At 40.1% G+C, this 21899-nt stretch overlaps 1 protein-coding gene across 5 annotated transcripts in view; it reads right to left on the reverse strand.

Annotated features, from left to right (window-relative positions):
- The window catches only part of TEX2 (testis expressed 2), a 149792-nt gene that overhangs the window by 6106 nt on the left and 121787 nt on the right, over positions 1–21899 (reverse strand). For all 5 annotated transcript variants that reach the window (XM_075903893.1, XM_075903889.1, XM_075903890.1 and 2 more), the window contains 2 exons: positions 13548–13680; positions 955–1080 (listed from right to left, as the gene is read on the reverse strand). In XM_075903893.1, coding sequence (XP_075760008.1) covers positions 955–1080; positions 13548–13680 — 259 coding nt within the window. The remainder of the gene's footprint in view (positions 1–954; positions 1081–13547; positions 13681–21899) is intronic.

The raw sequence follows: 21899 nt of genomic DNA on the forward strand, positions 1-21899 counted from the left end.
GTCAACAAAAGGAGAGAAAAATCAAGTGACAGTGACCAAGAGAAGCTATGGCTCAAACGCTACACACTTGATACTTAAGTTTAGAAACTCCTAAACCATAAAGAAATAGGTTAACCCCTAACTAAGATGACCTAATCTTTCCACTTCTGAAGGCATTTACAACCGCTATGGTTTAAGCACAATGCTGGGAATTCAATTCCTGGCTCTGCCACCAGATGAGACATCTTAGGTATAAAAACTTCCAAGTAACTTTCCAAAGTCACCGAATTTGTAACACTGGATAAATACATTTAGCGTTTTTTAAAATCTACAGATAAGTTATGGAAGTATCAAATGTAATCTGAGCACTATGCAGTACACTCTACAGAGATCTTTTGCAGGATAGCTTAGAAATTAAACTCCTGTGTATTCTGCTATGAGATTAGCTATTTATTTTGGTCAATATTTCCCTTTCTTCCTTTGTTGTAGTTTGCTAGTTGCTTGCCCCGATTCCATCCCAGAAGCAGCTGCCTTTCAGTTATGTTGTTGGAAGGTCATACATACACAGACACATATTAGTGATGCCCTTTTTCATGACAAACACTGTGGTGGAACAGAACGTGAAAGACTGTCAATCCTTCACCTGGCAAAGATTGTTTGACACTGTTACCCTGGGCTTTAACAAAGTCATTACCTACATGTTGTATTATAAATCCAGTCTCCCCCTGTCTTTAATAACTGCATTTTTACATCAAAAGCTATGACACTTCCAGTCCACTTAATTAGCCTCATTAGTACCAGTCTCACAACTGACAGATTTCTTTTGCTGTTTTATGTGTCTTGGTTTCTGTTATTTCCACTCCAGCGCTTCTGATGAAGTGGGTTTTACCCATGAAAGCTTATGATACTATATATTTTTGTTAGTCTCTAAGGTGCCAAACTTGTTTGTTTTTTAAAATCAGGTAAACATCTCACCCTTCTGCACCGGGATTCATCTGCTTCTCTCCTCCCATCACCTCAGGAGCATCATCCTCCTCTGAAGACCCAGCACTAGAAGACTCCTCATCACTGTCTGCAAGGCAATATGCCCTTGGCCTGCAACTGAAAGAGAGAGGGATGACAATTCATTATAAATATATAAGGTGCCTAAAGAGCTACTCATAGTGAATGGGTGTTAATATGATGTTTGTATGGAAATTGTCTGTAATCCCTCTCTCCCTCCCCCATCACTTTCTTTAACTATCTAGAGAAAGTAAAAATCCCAAAACCCAAATGCACACTGAGATTGGTTGCAGAATCTTTGGATTAAATACATATGACTATTTACAGAGAAGACTGCTTATCTTCAGGGAAGCTGAATCTTGCATGAAATGAGAGGGTGCTGTGTGGCAAGACAGAAAACAGAATGGCTATGTTGCATGCCATTTTAAGAGAATGGGAGATGGCTTTAAATATGTTTGCAGACACATTCTTGTTGGTGTTGCTTTTCAAAAGCTTGGAATAAAATGAAAAATGTCAAAAGCTTTATATAAAACAAACAAGAATTTTAAAGTGCTGAGATGAGAATATGTAGCTATATCTTGTCCTGAACAAGTGGATTTATATTGAATGCCAATATAAGACTCTATTCAACACAAATTTTGTGTAAGGGTCCCAGAATAGGAAGTTTCAGTTTTATTTTGGAGATAAATGTGCCATGCCAGGTATGGTGTTTACACTTCACATATGTGGAATCACAGAACAGAATCAGAATCACAGGGTTAGAAGAGACCTCAGGAGCAAATTGAGTCCAACCTATTATAACCTAAATAGCCCAAAGCTATTATCCCCAGTCACTACCAGAGTCACAATTGTCCTTTGCATCTACCTACTATAATAGATGCAGGGTGCCAGATTTAGAAGCAATGTGTGAAGTGATGTAAATTACAAACTGGTAGGTGAGCTACAGAGGGCTAGCTGATTTTAAGTGAACCTGAGTGAAACCTATATGCTGAAGGGCCAGATGGTGATTTAAGGGAAAGTATTCTGCCCACAACATTCTGTTGGCTACTTTTCCTCCCAATACCTTATCTCTTCTGGCCCCTACCTGGGAAAGCTGTACAAACTCAAGCGCTCTTACAATGCATACATTCACTTACTGGTGTGTAACTTGTAGCATCTTACATATTTTTAATAGAAATCTGCACAGAGCAGTGTGTTATGCACACTGTTGCTACTTAAGACATTCAACCTCTGATTTTGGGTGAGAAAGTTAAGACAACAACTCTAAATATTCACAGGTCTTCATGGGTGTTAGAGAAGTGAGAAAGACTAAATGGGGATTTCAAAGGACACTGGACATGACTATAGGCCTGTAAATAATGCATTCATGCACATCTGAAATGGATAGTTTGCTACACCATCTGTGCATGAAAGTAAGTGATTACACAAGGTGCAGGGCACTGGAAAAATCAGGTCTCAATGCTTGGTATATGTCAAGGAAACCTGCAGTGTTGTAATTAACTGGTGTGGTTACATTACTAATTTGTATCCATGCACTACAGTTGATATAGTTACAGGAGTATAAATTTTCCTAATGTGCGTTTAAAAGGGAAGGGTAAGACAGACAATTTGCTGCTGGATAAAAAGAAATTATTCTAGGTACTAAAATTCTTTAAAAAGTATTTTGCAGAATTCCTTCCACCCCACCCAAACTTAGGACACAATTTCCAGTTGGTCTCTTTGCGGCACACATTTCCCCTTTCCCCATGGATCTATGGGAAAATGATTATGCAGGCAGGTCAAAATTGTAGCTCATTGTACCAGTGCACAGAAATCTGGTGAGTGACCTGGGGCTATATGGCTACAGTGTAATTTCTGCTGAAGAGAGTCCATCATGGATTAAAAGGAGTGAGGATAGTGGAGCAAAGAGGTTACTCACTTTGTACAGTGATTGCGTTTCTTCAAGATGCATGTCCCAATAGGTGCTCCACTTTGCATGTACCTCGAGTTCTTGATCAGAGATTTTCAGTTATCAGTGTTCACTTGATCTATCCATTTGCCCTGTGCCTCCTTGTGCCATGTAACAAAGCTATACAGAGATGTGCAGGCATGCTGCATACAGTCCTTTATTTACTCAAAACATCCCCTAAGGAACAGCCTGAAGCAAAGGGGAAGAAAGATGGGTACTGGAGCACCCAGAGGGAGACATCTCAGATTCACAGTTACTGCACCAAGTGAGTAACCTTGTTCAAATAGTGTCCCCCTGGGGACCAACCAGTATCCCCAGATGGCGGAGGGAACTTTGAACTGAGTCCAGAATTGAAGACAGTACTGCAGAACCAAGTGCCGCATTCGATCTGACAGCATGGATCAGGGCAGAATATTTGAAAAATGTATGCACTGTAGCCCATGTAGACATATTTCAGGTTCTGGTACATTCTTCAGTAATGCCAGATGTTGCCTGGGATCTGGTCGACTGTGCTATCAGGAGAATGCCTGCAGCGACATAACTGATAGCACATCCCAATATCCATCTCAATAGCTTCTAATGAGACACTGAGAACCCATAGATCTATCTGCAAAGGAAATGAAGAGCCTAGGTGACTTCCTAAATAGCTTGGTTCCCCCTTCTATCATCCAATGAATATAAACAGGTATGTAGCTTCTGGAAAAACTCTGGCAGATGAATGGATTAGGGTAGAACTCTGATAGAAACTTAGGTAATAATTTAGGGTGTGGATATGAAGAGATCTGGTCCATAAAGGGATGATCTACCATCAAGGCCCCAATCTCTCTGATCCTACAGGTCTGGGTGAGGGTTACAAAAAAGGCTGTCTTCATAGACAAATGGAAAAGAAAATAGGCTGCCATTGATCTGAATAGAGGTCTCATAAGAGAAGTTAAGGTCCCAGGTCTGGGTAGTGTATCTAATCTGCAGACAGAGATTCTCCAAACCTTTAATAACCCTAGATACCAGATTTGCAAATAGAGACTCTTTCCACTGGAGATTGAAAGGCTGATATTGTGGCCAAAGGGACCTTAATTGAACATATAACACTGATTTCTTTAGATCAACAGATAATTCAGAATGGCTGAAAGCGGCAATGAATCAGGCAGAAGGCCTCTTTCATTTCTACAGATAAGTAGTGCAGGTTTATCTTTTTCTCTTATTCAGTACATCTATACTCTATAGAGCACAGGGATTCTAATCCTATGAACCGACAAGGATCCATGCCCTCAGGCAGAGATCTGCAAGGTTGGGATGAAGCACACAACCTTCTTTCTTGATAGATGAAAACTGTCAGGAGCCTGAACAATAGTTGGACACATAGGTGAACCAGGTAATGGTACCACTGCTCTCACTATTTATCTAAACTAACTATACTAACCACAATAGAAATAGAAAAGCCAAGGAACATTCAAGGCAGCCATGTGAGGGTTCCACATCAGGCCAAGGCAAATGAGAAGAAACAAAGGGCCATTTGCTTGTGTATCCTCATACTGCCTTGCTATCTGGCACAAGGAGGCAGAGGGTGTATGAGCAGGCCACATGGACATTGCTAGCTAAAAATTCTGATCCAGAGCTTGAGAGGCATGTGCACCTGAAGTGGAGCAACGAGAGGAACACTATCTGAAGAATAAATATTGCCTTTACATCAGGATATAAAATATCACACAACAGAAATTAATTCCTGGACTCAATTTTTGGAGTAATTTCGTGCTCAAATGAGAACCAAATCTTTTCACAACAGATTTAAGTAAGGGAAGGATTTGGGTGAATACACTTTGACATTAATATACCTTTTGTAATGCAAGGGCAAGAGAGTTTTAAGCAGTTATACAATAAAAGTTTCGGCCAAGAGGGAATTACCCAGGATTGTAATTTTAGTTGTGTGATATTCCACAGCTTGTTACAACATGCAATTTATAGCTGGGTTTTCTTTCCTTTCATTTTTGTTGTTGTGGTTTTGCTCTCATGTTTCCCTTTTCAAAGGAACCAGGCAGAACACTGATTAAAGTCATTGTCATTGTATTGTAAGTGGGCAGAGAAAGATGCCACGGTTGTTGTATGGAGTCCCACCAATTTAAAGGAGACTCAAGTACAATGCCCCAAAACACAGTATTATTCCCTAAGAAAATGAGAGCAATAATTTCAAATTCATTTTTAATTAGTAAGGATCCAAGTTGTAACATTTGGATTTCTACAGAGGTACAACCTCACTGTTGCTCCCTGCTTGTATCAAAGCACCCAGAATGATGCATACCAAATGCTTCTACAACAAGTCTGAAAAAGATCACTCACAATAGTCCCAGTTTTATTAGCCCACACTTCCAGTATCCTGAAATATTTTCTGCATCTTGACAGCACGCCCCTTTATTTCGAAATATCTTTCAACATAATGGGTGCACTATTTTGATGTCCTGGTAAACCTCATTCCACGGGGATTAAGTGATGTTTTGAAATAAACTATTTTGAAATACACTCAAAATAAGGTGCTCAATTTGCATAGCTTATTTCAAACTACAGGTGCAGTGTAGACCTACTCATGGTGAGCATTCCTCAAATAATCCCACAACTATGAAGCTACCAACCAAGATATCAGAAAGTCCTGTCTGCTTTAAATTAAGTGACGTGAAAGACGGCCTCCTCCAATCTTAGTATATGGCGAATGGTTCACACTATGTGATCACAACAGAAGGATATTCCATTCTCAAAGTACCTTTTTGTGCTGGCTACATGGGATTTTACTGAACTGCCACTTGTACCCTGTATTACTATCTATACTTTTTGTTAGTCTCTAAGGTGCTACAGGACCATTTGTTGTTTAAGTTTTTTTAATTTTTTTTTATGTAGCATAATGTAACTAAGATAAATTATATTGTGTAAGAGACTGTACTTCATTTTAAAATGTGGATTAGCCTGCCTGTATTTCCATATAGAAATATCCAGTATGCTGAAACCTACCAGAATTGTCATTTGTTTTTAGAACAGCCATTTCACATTGGCTCACTGGCAGTGACCCAGAGTTGCATATTGTGTTTGAGTGCTCTCTAGAAGGAGAATATCTCACCACACTCCAAAACATTAATGCAAGATACCAGTTTTGATAGAACAATGCTAGAAAAAGTCAGACATGTTCTTTGTATATTGACAAAGCTCATTAATATGAGGAACTAAAAGTAACTCAAAGCCTGTTTCAAATGAGGTGGATATCTTATTCCAACTACTTGGGCTGCTGGATTTTTTGCCTGCTCTAGCTCCAGAGTTCAATTTGGCACTAGGCACTTCAGTCAAGGTCACAATCAACTGCCATTTATAAACAATCTGCACTGTTAACTGAGATTTCGTCTACTTGTTTATACCAATCTTACCCATACTGAAATCAAGTACTACTTTGGCAGATGGCGAGGTGTGGTATGAAGAGACAGAACAAAGGCGTTTGTGTGTTAGGCAGAGGGGTCTGGCAGAACTAGCATATTGCTGGGAGCCAGAAGATTCCAAATTCCATGCCTGGCTTGCCAGTGACTCTGGGGTAATTTAACCTTCCTGCCTCAATTTTACCAGTGTGAGGGATTAACATTTGCAAAGCATTGTGGACATGTAAAATAGTAGTAAAATTACTCAAAGAAAATATGTTGAAAGAATGTGAGAAATATTTATAATTGCTTCTTTATTTATATCTATTTCTAATTTCCTCATAATACTTAATTGTTTGGTGCCAAAGGTCAGATACCCCAATGATGTCTGTTAACACAGGCTGTAACATTTCACCACTTTGAAAACCGGAATTTCCTAAGGATTCATTGGAAAGTTGTCATCCTGACTGAGAATAAATATGGCTTTCGCCAGTCTGTTTTGCCCAGAAGTGACTATTTTAAAAAATGTGTTATTTCGTTTTTGTTTGGCCAAAGAAGAGTAAAAAGGCTTTATAAATAGGGGAGTAAAAGAAGCATTGTCTTCAAAATTTTCCTGATGCGATGGACCTTCACCCAGCTTCTCATGCAACAGCAGCCTTGCAAAACTCTACCTCAACAACTGTTCTGGGGAGAATTAACTTCTTCAGTTAGGTAGGATGACCAGATGTCCCATATTTAAAGGGACAATCCCGTATTTAAGCCCTCCTGCACATATCCCAACTTTTTCTTAGTCATGGGAAATTGTCCCCTATTTTCTCTTTTCCCTTCTTCCCCCATCAGTCCTGGTGAGTCCTGCTACTGACCAGATCCCTGCTTGTCAAATACCTGCCCACCAGTGGTGAGTGAGTGTGTATGTAGGGATAGTGGTGGACAATGGGGACAAGTGTGCAAGGCTGGTTCCAGGGCAAAGTGGCAGTGCACAGTGCTGGCTACTCCCCCTGCTGGCCCATCAGCTCAGCACCCGTGTATGCTAGTTCTAGGCCAGTAGGGCCCCACTCCCATCCTATTTCTGACCAGCACTGGCTGTGAACTGTGGTGATTGGTGAATGCAGACAGGTGCCAGACAGTAGCTGGTTACATGTTGCCTCTGCTGCCCATCCATTGTCCTTTACATGCTCTCTCTCTTGCTGTCCTCTCCCTTGTTTGCTCCGGGCCCTCTACCCCAGACCCACTGTTCCTCCCTATTCCTCACAAGGAGGGTGCATCCTGTTCCCAGCACTGGGCAGAGAACCAGCCTCTAGCTAGGGTGAGCAGCTAACCAACAGCCTAGCGAGCAGGCTCCTTCCTTCCCCCACTGTCTCTGGCTAGGCTGGTCCCATAGGGAAAGCCCAAGACCCTTTGGCCCAGTGTGCTGGCTAGTAGGAGCCAAGCTGGCACACCCCTCAGCTAAGCTCTGAAGTGGTAGGGGAAAGCAATTTCCTGCCTGTTTGCACTCTGACCCTGCAGACTCTGCAGAAGCTCCTGGGCAGGGACTTAGCACCCTCTTCACCCACCTCTCCCCCCAGATCCTTTCCTGGGGAGCACACAACTGCTCCATCCACTAGGCACCCTCCTAGGATGGCAAGGTCATCCTTCCTTCTGTCCCCTCCCCCAACAGCCGAAAGCAGCTCCTGCTCCTTCCCTCCTGCATAGTGCTAAAGGCTGCTTCTGGATACGTTCTGGTGTGAATCCTGGCAGAACTTGGGAGGCACGTAACCCTGCATGCCCCTCCCCATGTGTTGCCTCAGGAAGATCAGGTACCAGGAGAGGCGGCAGGAGATCACAAAAAGTGCAGGACAGAGTGTGTCCAGGCGGGTCCATCTCAGGGACTCAGCCAGGTATGAAGGGCAGAGAGCACTGGGAAGGGAGAAGAGGGTCTGTTAGTCAGCCCCCTGCCCCATGTGAGGTGCACAGGAGTGTGTGTGTCACCTCCTCCCACGTGAGCCCCAATTTTTTTTTAATGGTGAATCGAAAGAATCCAACTGCGCAATATTTCTTTTCTACAGGGACTTAGTCAACTTGATGTTAATTTGAATGTTTGTACAGCATAGTTCTGACTGATTTCCATTGAATTCACTTCAGTACAAGTGTACAATTTTGCCAAGTGTTCCATATTCAGCATAAGGAAATATGGTCACCCTTCAGCTGGGCAAGTAATATATCTCAGTTCTTCATTACTGTCACAGTTTAGACAGGTAAACAGATTATATCTGGGATGGAAAAATCTTAGCAAGCATGTTGCACCATTACGCGGCTATGTTTTATTTTTAAAGTGCTTGTCAGAAATACCTGAATGAGTATGGAGATAATTATATTGTGGTATGGTTATCCGTTCTCAAGTAACTGGAATAATTTTCCCTCACAGTTATAAAGTAATTTTTCATATTACCATCACCCTTCTACAGTGAAGGGCATTGACTACAATTATATCAAACTTGGATTCAAAAGCATGGAGTTCAGTGTGATTTGCCATAGCAATTATCCCGACAATCTGAACTAATACTTCGTTGGGCTAATTTTAGTAGTATGAATTAAGATGAGCTGTGCAGAACAGAACTGAAATGTGACTTCTACTAAGGTTTCAATAGTCTTCAGATATCTCGATTTTCAGAAGCTTTTACACAGTATCCATTTTATGTAGAAAAAAGCTTCTGAAAAAAAATCGAGATATTTGAAGAGTACTGAAACCTTAGTAGAAGTCACATTTAGGTGAGGCCATCTGAAGGGGCTAATCCACTTTTAGTTCTCAATTCAGAGTATACATTGCCTAATTACTGGTATTAACATTTACTTTACCTACAAATGATTGCCATGTAAACATTTAAACTATGCTAAATTAAAAAGAGATGTGAAATCAATGTGTTTGCCTGCTGTATTTCAGAGACTGTTCTTTTCATACAAAGACAATTCTGCAGACTTGAGGGAGGGCAAGCAGAAACCCATTCCTATTAGGGTTGTAAAATACGATTTAAAATGTTAACTGGTTAAACTATACATTTAATCAGTTAACCATCCCATCACAGGGGGCCAAACTGGGTGCCAGCTGGGTTACCCTGGTGAGGCAAATGCTTACCAAGTAATTGGTTAATCCTTTACATTCTTATTTTCTACCAGTGTCTGCTTTTTTCCATGGGGGAAGCATTTTGTGGAATACCTCCTTTTAATATTTAGGATCACATCATTTGTCAGTGATACTGATGTAAATCAAAAGTAACTTGCCAGACTTTGATGGAGTCACTACACATTTAGCTTCAGTAAACTGTGCAGAATCCAGAACATGACTTCAGATTCCAGATTTATCTGTGCAACAGTGCAGAATTTGATCATTAATATGTTCTGCTTGTACTTCCTTTTTACGGTATATGTCATGTCATTTAGCACTTCTATAAATCTTACTTGATATACTTCATAATGGGCCAGGTTATGTCTCAAGCATGCAAATGTGCTTTCATTAAATATTAAGGGACAGTTTTATTTATAATCCAGAAAAGGTTAGATATGCAGGAATATTTTCTGGATTTGCTGGCAGAGGGTATGCACTATATCATGCCTGCTGTTCAGAGACGTCTGATTTCTCAGTAACTAACTACTCTGATTTTCTAGTTTGTTGCTGGAAAAAAAATAGTTACTTTGAACCATGAAAATTCTAGGACCTCAGTGGCTACTTAACCTCTGGCTTCACTATGCAGCAAAACTGGCATAGGACATATTTAGGAACATTCTTAGCTCCCAATGATTCAGAAATGGTGTCTTTATACACAGTCTCTACAGAACTGAGACACTAGGGGGCAGCAACAGCCAATTGGAAGGCAGTGAGTAACCTATTACCATCACACATTAAAATTATTTCTTTTCCTTCTAAACAGAGAAAGAAAACCCATTGAATGGCTTTATATAAGACAAAAAGAATCAACATTCCACAGCTACATTAGATGGATTTGACAAATACCACTCACCAGATAAATACAAATCCACAGATTGATGAATCCAAACACATTATAAACAATGAAGCAAAAATAGCACAAATACAAGTTAGATAGGATACAGTATGTTATTTCTAGCCAGCTTATCAAGGAGGCATATCTCATTTAAGAGGAACAGTTCTTTTTACCTCCTATGTATTCAAAACTAGACTTTAAAAGATGAACATGTTTATTCATTGCATAGTAAAACTAATGAGTAGCATCTGAATTGTCGTCATGCAGGATGCAATTACCCTTTTGCATTCATTTGCAACATTATTTGTGTTATAGTAGCATCACATAATACCTACTAATCTAAAGGAGAAACTGGACAGGGTATTGATTCTCAGGCACAAAGAGGAGCATTGTATTTATGAAAGAAAAATGGGAAAACACTATGGACTTAAATAAGATACATCCAGCATTTAGAATTCTGTGCATGAGATTCAAGTCAAGTCTAATGCCTGCTTAACACATACCTAGCTAGCTGCAAAACGAATTATATTTAGAGCCAATCAATAGGGATAGAAATAGGTATCAGAAAAACCTAGGCTCTATTTTCAGTTTTGCCATAGCTGCATAATCTTAGAGTTGCTTCATCTCTCTGACTCACTTTTCCCCCATTTGTTAAACATTAATACTTTCCTGCTTCATTACTATACAAGGATAATTTGAAGACTAATAAACAAAGTGATAGAAGCAGTCAAATGTAAAAATGTACCCTTTAAACACCGGAAGTTAAACCCTACTAAGGAAAATAGAGAGGAGCATAAACTCTGGCAAGTCAAGTGTACAAGTATAATCAGGTAGGCCAAAAAGCAATTTGAAGACGACTAACTAAATACTCAAACTAACAGGAAATTTTTAAAAAGTATGTCAGAAGCAGGAAGCCTGCCAAACAATTAGTGGGGCCATTGGACAATTGAAGTGCTAAAGAAGCACTCTCAGAAGATAAGGCCATTGCAGGGAAACTAAATGAATTCTTTGCATCTGTCTTCACTGCAGAGGATGAGAGGAAGGTTTCCCATGCATCAACTATTCTTTTTAGATGACAAATCTGGGGAACTGACCCAGAATGAGGTGTCAAAAGAGGTGGTTCTGAAACAAATCAGGGATGTAAGCAACCACTCAAGTAGTCGATTATCCGATAAGCTTAGTCTCATCAGGTAATCAAGTCATTTGTATCAGAGGCAGCAAGTGGGGGGAAGCAGGAGCCAGGACCGAGGGAAGCTGGCTTAAAAGCTAGTTCTCCCTAGCACAGTCTCTGCAGTGTGCCAAGGGGAGGCAGAGCCGCAGTGGTCCCACATCAGTACTGGCTTGTGCCAGCTCTGGAAGCCACCTGTACTGCAGCTCTGCTTTTTAAATGTACCAAGGGCCTATAGGCTCTTACTACATTTAAACAGCAGAGCAGCAGTAGGGAACCTGGTGTGAGCCAGGACTCAGCAGTTCCAGCTTGCACCGAGTCCCAGACTGCTGCAGCTCTGCTTTTTTAAAGGTAGCAAGAGTTAGTGGCTCTTGCTACATTTAAAAAGCAGAGCTGCAGCAGTCTGGGACCCAGCTCTGCAGTTTAAATATAGTAGAAGCCTAGCTTCTACTCCTCAGAAAAGAGATTTTGGAGTTATTATAGAAAGTTCTCTGAAAACATTTGCTCTTATGTGCAGTGGCAGTCAAAAGAGGCAAGACATAAGAAAGTGTTATTTACTCCTTCATGTGACATAAGAACCAGGGGCCACTCAATGAAATTAATAGGTAGCAAGTTTAAAAACAAACAAAAGGAAGTATTTCTTCACACAAAGCACAGTCAGCTTGTAGAACTTATTGCCAGAGTCATTGTGAAGGTCAAAACTATAATGGACTTCAAAAAATAATTAATGCAAGTTCACAGAGGATAGGTACGTGAATTTACATAATTCTATTAGCCAAGATGGTCAGGAATGTAACCACATGCTCTCGGTCTCCATAGTCTCTGACTGCCAGATGCTGGGAGTGAGTGATTGGATATGGAGCACTCAAAAACTACGTATTCTGTTTATTCCCTCTGAAGCACCTGGCACTGGCCACATGCAGAACACTGGATAGATACTTGGCCAGATGAACCATTGATCAGGCCCAGTATGGCCATTCTTATGTTCTAATTTAGGTATACCTGGTTATCTACAATCTGCGGTGAATGTGTTACAAATTTCATAGCAAGAATGGACAAAATTCATCTCTAGTGGAAGCCTACCAATACCATTGGAGTTACACCAAGGAGATATTTATCCATTACTTGCAGTTAACTAAATTCTTATATTTCATACTTGTCAGTGCCAAAGCAGAACATTAGGAGATCTTATACATGTTCAAATAAACTAAAATATAGGTATCAACATTGTTCCTTTTAGAAGTTAGCATATAATGTCACTGTCTTTTTCTTGCAGAAAATGTGCAGAATAATGAATTCAGAACTTATCAATTAAGTAACTGACTTTAATATACTCTTTTAAAATCTACTCATTTGTAATTTCCAAGTGTACCTGTTCTAAGGCCTAGTCTACATTACCAACCTAAGTTATGCTACTCCAGCTATCTGAAAATTGCCACTGGAATTGACGTAGCTTAGGTCATCTTAATGCAGTGTCTTCACTGTGCTGCATCAACAGGAGATGCTCTCTCATTGGTTTGCCTTACTCTTCTTGGGGAGCTGGAGTATTGGAGTCGAACAGAGACTGTTCTGCTATTGATTAAGCTGCACTTCATTAGACCCCCTACATCAACACCCACTGCAGTAACCTCTCCAGTAGTGAAGACAAGCCGTAAGATTTAAAATCTTTTAGAACAGTATATTGTTCTGCTTACAAAACCTTTATTTAAAAAAAAAAAAAAACAGTCTATTTAGAGAGCATCTTTATATCTTGTGTACAAACTTCTCTTCAGCATTTAGCAGGTCTCTAATGCAAATGGAGATACCTTTAGATCAAAATCTGTTGTCTAAACAAAATTAAGAACTGATATAATAAAGCATATCTTGTTATACAAATTTAGTTTATGAAGATAATCAAATGTCAATAAATAGAAACAATTGTTTGGTTCCAAATGTTATTACAGGCTTACATCCAAATTCAGCCCTCAGATACAGACATCAACTTCCACTAATCTAGAATGGAACTGCAGTAATATTTATGGGTAGAATTTAGTCCTGCCTTTCTAATTCAGGTCTGGTTGCTTTCATGGGCAGTAGTATCTTACCCTTCTTTGCCAATCTCTCCAACTTTCAGTGCTTCACCAAGAGGCTCTTTACCAAGTTTTGTCAAATTCATTTTGGTCTCGAGGGTCATTAGAAAAGACCCGTTGTAGGACATTTCCAAATCAATCCAAAGCCCTAGAATTGTTAATGAAAAAAATTAGAGTAACATATACAATCATTTTATATTAAAGTCATGTCAAGCTAAAATCATTTTAGAACAAAAGTGTTCACAGGGTTACTAACATGACCAGAGATTTTTCAAAATGGAAAAATATCTCATTTTACCACTTGTGCGGTTTACTTTTCAAATTTTACTCAGCTTGGACAGTGTGAGTAATATAGATGTGGCAATTACACTATGTAGAGAGCCTGCATAACTATAATGCCATTATGGTTCAATTTCCAACCTTGGGGGCATTGTCTTACAAGTATAAACAAAATAAATTAGTTTATTAAAATTACGATTTTTGTAAATGGTTCGAATCTCTGAACTAGTTGATCTCTCTTTACACATTACATTCTGAGCCACCAAATGAAGATTTGCCAAAAACCTTCTGTTGTCAGACATGGTTTGTTGAAGTAATAAAAGAATGTTCTATCACTTTTAACTCAAATTTAATTTTTTCCTGAGGTCTAACTCAAACTCTCTCTAATAAAAGAGATGAGTGTAATGTTTAACTTGCACTTTCAATCATCTGAATGTTATTCGGTTTGTATAGGTGGCCTCTTATCACTGTGACCATGAGAATTTCTGGGGACTTACATACTTGCATCTATTCCTTATCAGTGACATCTTTGCTCCTAAATGAAACTGTTAGCCATGGTGCTGTTTGTCCTTCTGTGAGGCACAAAGTGACTGTTCAAAGGAGATGAGCAATATAGATCACTTATGATATGGAAGGTAAAGATACGCAGGTGCCACTCAACATATCACAAAGGAGGAAATGTTGTACTTGAACAGAGGAAGCTGCCTACTAATGAGCATTTAGAACATTTTTGCAACTCAACATTTATTCTGAACTCCCAACTGCAGTGGAAGCTAGGGACACAGTATCCATCCACTCAGTTTCACAGGAGCCTCATTTCCAGTACCAGAGGTCCCATTATTCTTAGGAATATGAGGATCAAGTGAGTGGCCAGAGGTATGCAGCCTTGCATATGATCTGTGGTATCACTGGAATAAAGTCTCAGTATTTTTTCTCCCCAAAAGAAGAGGCTGGATAATTTCCTGGTACTCTTGAGGCAATACACGAAAATACAGGGAAAGACTACAGGTTGAACCTTTCTGGTCTGGCACCCTCAGGACCTGATTGGTACCAAATGAGGGAATTTGCCCAGACAAAAAGGGAGGTAGCTTGCCATTGGCTCCCCAGCCTGCTGCCGGCTCCACTTTCAGTCTGGCTAGTCACCCTGCCCATAGCCATTACCAGGCTGCCTGCCACTGGCCCTGGCCCCGCTTTCCCTGCTGGGCCACTGCACAAGCCCAGCCCCCCAGCCAGGCTGCCAACCTAGCAGGGCTCCCAGCTGCCAGCCCTTCTGCTGCCTGATTCCCTCTGGCCTGGGAATATCCATGGTCCAATGTTGCCAGACCAGAGAATCCCAATTTAGGGTGGTACAACCTGTAGCTTCAAGTTATAGGTGTATAACTTCCAGTAGATCACATTCCTGGTGGACCCATCTACTGGTTTGATAAAATATACAAAACAATTATTAGTGAAGTTCTAACTCTACTGTGGTACTAAAAAAAAAAAAAAAAAAAATCTATACATTATTATAATCAACATTCAATAATGAAACCGCACAATAAAATTATAAGTTAAACAGTCACCCCCACTACTGGCTGTATAGGTAGGGCCCTACCAAATTCTAGGGATGTCCACATGCAGACAACTACACAATTAACCAATAAGTCTGGGCTTATTGGTTAATCTTGTCTACTACACGCACCTCCCACACCTCTCTGCCCCTACTATAATCTTGTGACCCTCCTCCCACACCAGCTTTTTTCAGTCAGGACCCCTGACAATTGCAACACTGAAATTTCAGATTTAAATAGTTAAAAACATGAAGTTTGTGTTTAATTCCTACAACTGTGAATTTGGTAGGACTCTATTTTGTTGCAATCCTTTCTATGCCATTGTAAAAAAAAAAAAAATCAGCTGGGAAAAACCCTCTGATTCCTTTCCTGCCAGATGTGAATACCATGCATTCGTGAATGGCAAGATAAAGCTCATCAGAGAACGTATCAAACAGTCTCATATTACAAGGTCTTACCCAAACATTCCTTGAGATATACTACTTCTATATACTCACATTAAGGCTTCATTACACAAAATAATTCTTCCCCCCTCTCCCCCAATGACTTACCTGATGTGAATAACAACAAACAACACTCTCCTGCTGTAGTGCTTTAATGCACTGCAGGCCAATAGGAATATAATTCAAGAATTAAAAAGTCACCCTCTGAAAATTCAAACAAAAACCTTTCAAGAGCCCAAATTCAAAAACCTCAGATCTATGTTTTCAGAAGTGATTAGTCATTTTAGGTGTCAGATCTAATACCTTAGAAAAGCTCGAATACACAGAAGACAGGAGCTAAACATTTTCTGAAAAATCAGGCCCCATTAAAGTTGAGCAACCAAAAATTGACCCTCCAAGAACACTAGTCATATTTGAAAACTTTTACATTCACTTAGGCCAAGCGTCTATGGTTCTCTTTTCTACAAACACATCAGCAAACCTGAAATGCCACATACATGCCTGAAATGTCCAACCCTGCAACCACAACTCCAGGATGCAGAGCATCGAGTATACAAAGTCTAATATATTCATATAGTTAGAAACAATGCTGGAGGCTATTTGTCTTTAGTTCCCTCATTTATCAATATAAAACTTCTCTACAATTCAAATGAATGTGAGCTGTTTCACATTGTGTTTCTAAAGGAGGAAGCAAATGCTAATTTATGCAGAATTTCCCTCTCTGCTTTCTTCTGGTGAAATTAAAGATGGCATTGGGAACCAGATATCACATGTCTGAACAGCAGAGAGCAACTCTTTTTGAAATCAGAGAGTCAGCATGCTGCAAACTACTATGATGTTCAAACAATAGATTAAATTAAGCAAAGGAAACCATTCAGATTACTGAGAGAGAGGATGTTCTCTTCTACTCTGAGTAACAGGTTTGTCAGTATAAAATAAATGAAACCCCTCCCACCTATACACGTGTCGTGGTATAATTTAGTCATCCAGTTATCTGTTGTTTAACCTTGATGAAGACACAGAAACATCACAGTACTTCTTATCAATATATGGGAATGTTAACTCAAGCACTATTTAAATTCAAAAGCTACTTTCTCTGTCAATGTTCAGGATTGCTTAAATGCATGAAAGTCACGTAAGCAGACTGTCTGTTTCTTGTAGTCCAGATTAGTGGAATTTTTTTTTGTGAAGCACTTAAAGATTTTTCAAATATTGTACATCACTCCATTTTTAAGACCCAAATAGACTATATGAAGTGATTTTGGTGGCCTGAAACAGCATACCACCACAACATTTCATTCCAAACTTCAGTTCTGACTGAGAAAGTTGTCTAAATTACCTATATGTTTATCAGTAAGTTCTCATTACTTATGCAAAAATAAAAATATTTTCTAATCATTGTTATCATATCCACATACATCCCTTAAAAATCAGGGCCAAAAGACATTAAGATTATTTCAGTGATTTCATGTTTATTACAAGAATTAATGAAATGCAGGACCTAAAATGTCACTTCTAATTAGACAACATGACTGCAATTACATGGATTATTAATCCTACCATAAATACTTGCCTATTGTAACTAGTCTGCAAACAAGAAACTGAAAAGATTTTTACTCAGTGGTGGGGGTTGTCACAATACTAAATTAAACCAAAACCACAAAGCAATATCACAAAACTTGTCTCCTATCTTTTAAATGCAATACATTTATTACAAAGATAAGCACATAGAACTATAGTATTAGGTCACAATTGATAGCCCGAATACATTCTTAATTCCAACATGCATTTCCAGAATAAAATTTATCAGAAATCAATTTTAAAGTTTTTGAATTCCACGACCAGATAATCTGTCTACAACATTTTAGAATAAATAAAGTTTAACATAATCTAGCACTTCGGTTCCCAAACTGGGGGGGGAAGTGAAGAAATTCCACAGGGGCCTGAGGTAACCCAGCCTCCTCCATCAATCCCCCCCACAAGAAAGAGCCTGGTCCGTCAGTAAAAAAATTCAGAAATACCATGTGAAATGTCCGGTATTTTCTGTTTTTCCTGGCTCAGGTGTCCATGGGAGCACGCGCAGTTTAGGGTGGGGGTGGGGTTAGGGTTGGGGTGTCCCAGACAGACTTAAAAATGGCCACCTTAAAAGGGCAAAGCCTGCTCTGCTCTTAAAAGGGCAACTTTTAACAACTTTTCCCCCAAAGTACCAGCACTTTTTTTTTTTTTTTTAAACAGGTCCTGGGAATTAGAGGGGCTGCCACTGTTTTATAGCCCCAGTCAGTCCCTTGTTACTCCCCCCCCCCCCCCCGCTCCCAACAAGTTTTGCTGCTATTTCTTGGGTTGGGGATGTGTGAGGGTTTCTCAAAAAGGGGGCATGACGACAAAAAGTTTGGGAACCACTACTCTAGCAGTTAATGAAGTTTTATTGGCTTTTAATCAAAGTTGGTGTACCATGTATTTTTTTATTCCATTCAGTTACTTCTGTTATAAAAGTCACAATAATGCTGATGAGATATATTTACTAACTGTTTTCACTTACCAGATAAGGGCATCATTTCAGGAAAAAAAAAAAAAAAGGTGAAAGGAATAGGGCAAAATTATGCCAGCATTTAAAACATTTATTAGATTACTAGAAGATTCACTCATCATTGCTTGGGTCCTTAACTCAGTAAGTGTTTGGGGTTTGGAAAATAAAATGGTGAGGCTAGGGATGAGGGGTTCAATATGCAGGCTGCCCCAGGAAGAGAAGAATACCTCAGCCCCCTCTCACTGCAGCAGTCTGAGGTAGGGATGTAAGAGAGTAGTCCATTAGTTGACTACCCGATAAGCATAGGCTTATCAGGTAGTTGAGTCAACTACTGTACTCACATTCCTCCACCCCCGTGCTGCCTCTATATCAGAGACAGAAAGGGACGTGCTGCCTCTATATCAGAGACAGAAAGGGACGGGGGAAGCAGGAGCAGGTGCTTGGGGCAGCCAGCTTAATAGAAGGCCCTCTCCAGCACTATTTCTACCTCCCTTTCCCCCCCAATGCTGCCTCCCTCCCCCCCACCACAGCAGCAGGGGTGGGAGGGAAGGCTGCTCCAGCAGCAGCCCGGGTGGGACCTTTTGTGTGGACAGGAGCTGCTGCCACCTGGGCAGATAGCCCAGCTCAGTCCTGGCTCATGCCAAGACCAAACCCCACTGCAGCGCTGCAATTTAGAATGCAGTAGGAGCGGAGCAGCCTGCACTCCAGAGCTGGGCTGCCTGTCTGTCCAGCACCTAAACGCTGCGGCTCTACAATTTAAAACACAATAGGAGCTGGGGAACAGGCTGCTCAGCTCCTACTGCCTTTTCAATTGCAGAGCCACAGTGGAGTTTAGTCCTAGCGTGAGCCAGGACTGAGCAGGGCGCCCTGCCTGCTTGGCTCCTACTAAGTTTGGCTCCTACTAAGCCCAGTCAGCAGGCAGGCTGCTAGACTCCTACTGCCTTTTAAATTGCACAGGTGCAGTGGGGTTTGGTCCCGGCACAAGTCAGGACTGAGCTGGCTGTCTTTCCTTGCCAAGTAATTGAGTAGTGGATAAAAATTTTATCGACTACTCAATTACTAAAATGGCCTAATTTTAACTTCCCTACTTTGGGGCCAGGTGACAAGCACCTCTCCATGGCCGTTGCAGCTCCAGCAGACACAGCTGGGGGAGAAGTACATTTTCCCTAGCTGGGGCAGGTCCATGTTGGTCTCCCCCACTGCTCCCCAGCTAGAGTGTGGAGTGCAGCAAACTGTGCATTTCCCTGGGGGAGCAGTAGCAAAATTATTAATAAAACCTTTAAGTGAAAAAAAATCACTTTTTATTAAAACTGGGTATGATGCTCCAGTGAGAGAGCCATTTTACAGGCAAGCTTCCAGTCCTCAAAAGAGTTGTTAATACTGGAGATGATGCACAGATTGTGTTTGCATTAGGAATGTAAAACATCATTTTAAAAAGGTAACCGTGTAACCATTAAAAATCTTAGTGGTTACATATGCTGCGGGCTCCAGCCCCTACCAGTTAACTAGAACCAGTAAGCCTCACCTTGGAGGGTGAAGCTTACTGGTTGACCTTTTCCATCCCTACTTTGTATGCAACAAACAGTGGTGATTCAGCAATGATGATTAGTATGTTTCTAGGTTGCTCTCGGATAGCTTTCAGAAAATCTAAAAACTTTAAACAAAACCATTTTGTTTACACTTTTGAGAGGAACACTAGAGCTTATATGCCTTCTTGTGTTCTACACTGATTTGAGAACACAGAATTTTCAGTGTCATCATCTACAAAGTGTATGTATGGCATTAACCAACTGTTAAGTGCTACAATTTTCAACAAGCATCAGTTACAGGTTGAATCTTTCTAGTTTGGCACTCTCAGAACCTGACCAGTGGTGAACCAAAAAAATTGATGAACCATAGGAGGCCAATATTGTCTAGTAGCATTATCAACACTGCCACTCCTTACTGGGCTCTTAGAAGACATTTAGGGATAAATTAGAGCTAACTAACAGCACAGAACACTGAGAGCCAGGACTGGTAGCTATAAACAAATATGAGACTGCGGGAAACTAGGCCACGTCCATGATAAGTGGACATCCGTCTAACAAAAATCATGCCAGACCACAGATGTGGAGAACCAAGAAAATACCAGACTAGAGAGGTTCAACCAGTATTGCAAAATTTGGTCTGACATCAGAGTTTGCACTAAGTTCATTTAATTAATAGATCAGACTCTCAGCTCTTTAGCAAGATGGTACAAGAGGATCTAGCATATTGCACCTAAGCACTTCAGACAGTAACTATAAGCAATGAAATTGATGAAACAGCTTCATATAGAAGCTATGAAAAGAAATATGAAAGTGTTGAATAGTTTCAGTTGTAAATTCAGAACTTTTTTACATCACTTTTATGTGGAGCCAAGGAACCCTAGCCTAAAGCCTAGAATTTATTTCTCAAGTTTACAAACAGAATCAGGATCAACTTAGTCAACTGAAAATGTTTTTTCAAAGACCCTAATCCTTTGGCTGAAAGGAGAGCTTGCTGGACATTCTGTTTTTCCAAATAAATTACCTATGCCTTCAATAGTTATCTTACTCCACTGGAACAAAACTCATCAATTTCAAATTCAGAAATGACTGGCCTTGGTCAAACAAACAGCTAATTATTCTGAGACTAAGTAGATTTACTTAGTTGTATACGCTCATATTATGACTTCTGAGTTTTTAAAAACAGAACAGATGTATTAACTTTCAGCAAATCTCCCACAGAAGTCCCCACCTTCAGAGCATCCCAAATATTGTATCAGTAGGTAGCATAAATGATTCTAAAACCTTGTCTGAACATAAAATTTATACCACTTTAACTCTATTAGTAGTAGCAATATATGCAAGTATTTTTGTACAGCTTATGTTCTTATATAAATTTAGGGGAATAAACTAACCACCAGAATAACTGTATCCATACTAGGGGCAGTTGTACTGATTTAATTATTTTGATGAGCAGTCACACCACTAACCAAAGCAGATAAACTGCGTACATACAGGGCCTAAACTTCTGCTATGCAAAATGTGATTGATTTGGATACAGGGCATCCCTGCTATCGGTCACCCTGGTATACATCCATTCTGCTCTTAAGTTGTTGATGCTTATAGGAGTTGATGTGTTATAAGTCCTCCCATTCCCCACTCTTAAGTCACGCAAAAAAACCCAAAACCAATTTGCGCAAATAGAAGTCAGCCGCAAGAAAGAAATTTCCCACTTTAAGTTGTTTTGCTTTAAAGTCCAAGGTTTTTTTTAATGTGTTTTGGACTTATAACAAGGACGGCCTATATGACATTAAGTAAATAAAATGCAGCTAAACACAACACCAGCATCACAGTTCTCCCGCTCCAGTGAGTCATGTGACTTCACCTTTGCAAACAAATGAGAAAAACTAAGAATTAGAAAGAGAAAATACCCACCCTGGTAAGAAATTCATCAAATAGGTTAGTAATGAAATTCCCCCTGGGAAGCACTCGAGAAAAGACCTGGTGTCTTGTGTATGACCGTATGTATATTTCACCATACTTAGGTTCTGAGAAAATATCAT

The sequence above is a fragment of the Pelodiscus sinensis genome, chromosome 20, assembly GCF_049634645.1.
Source record: "Pelodiscus sinensis isolate JC-2024 chromosome 20, ASM4963464v1, whole genome shotgun sequence".
Taxonomy (NCBI): domain Eukaryota; kingdom Metazoa; phylum Chordata; order Testudines; family Trionychidae; genus Pelodiscus; species Pelodiscus sinensis.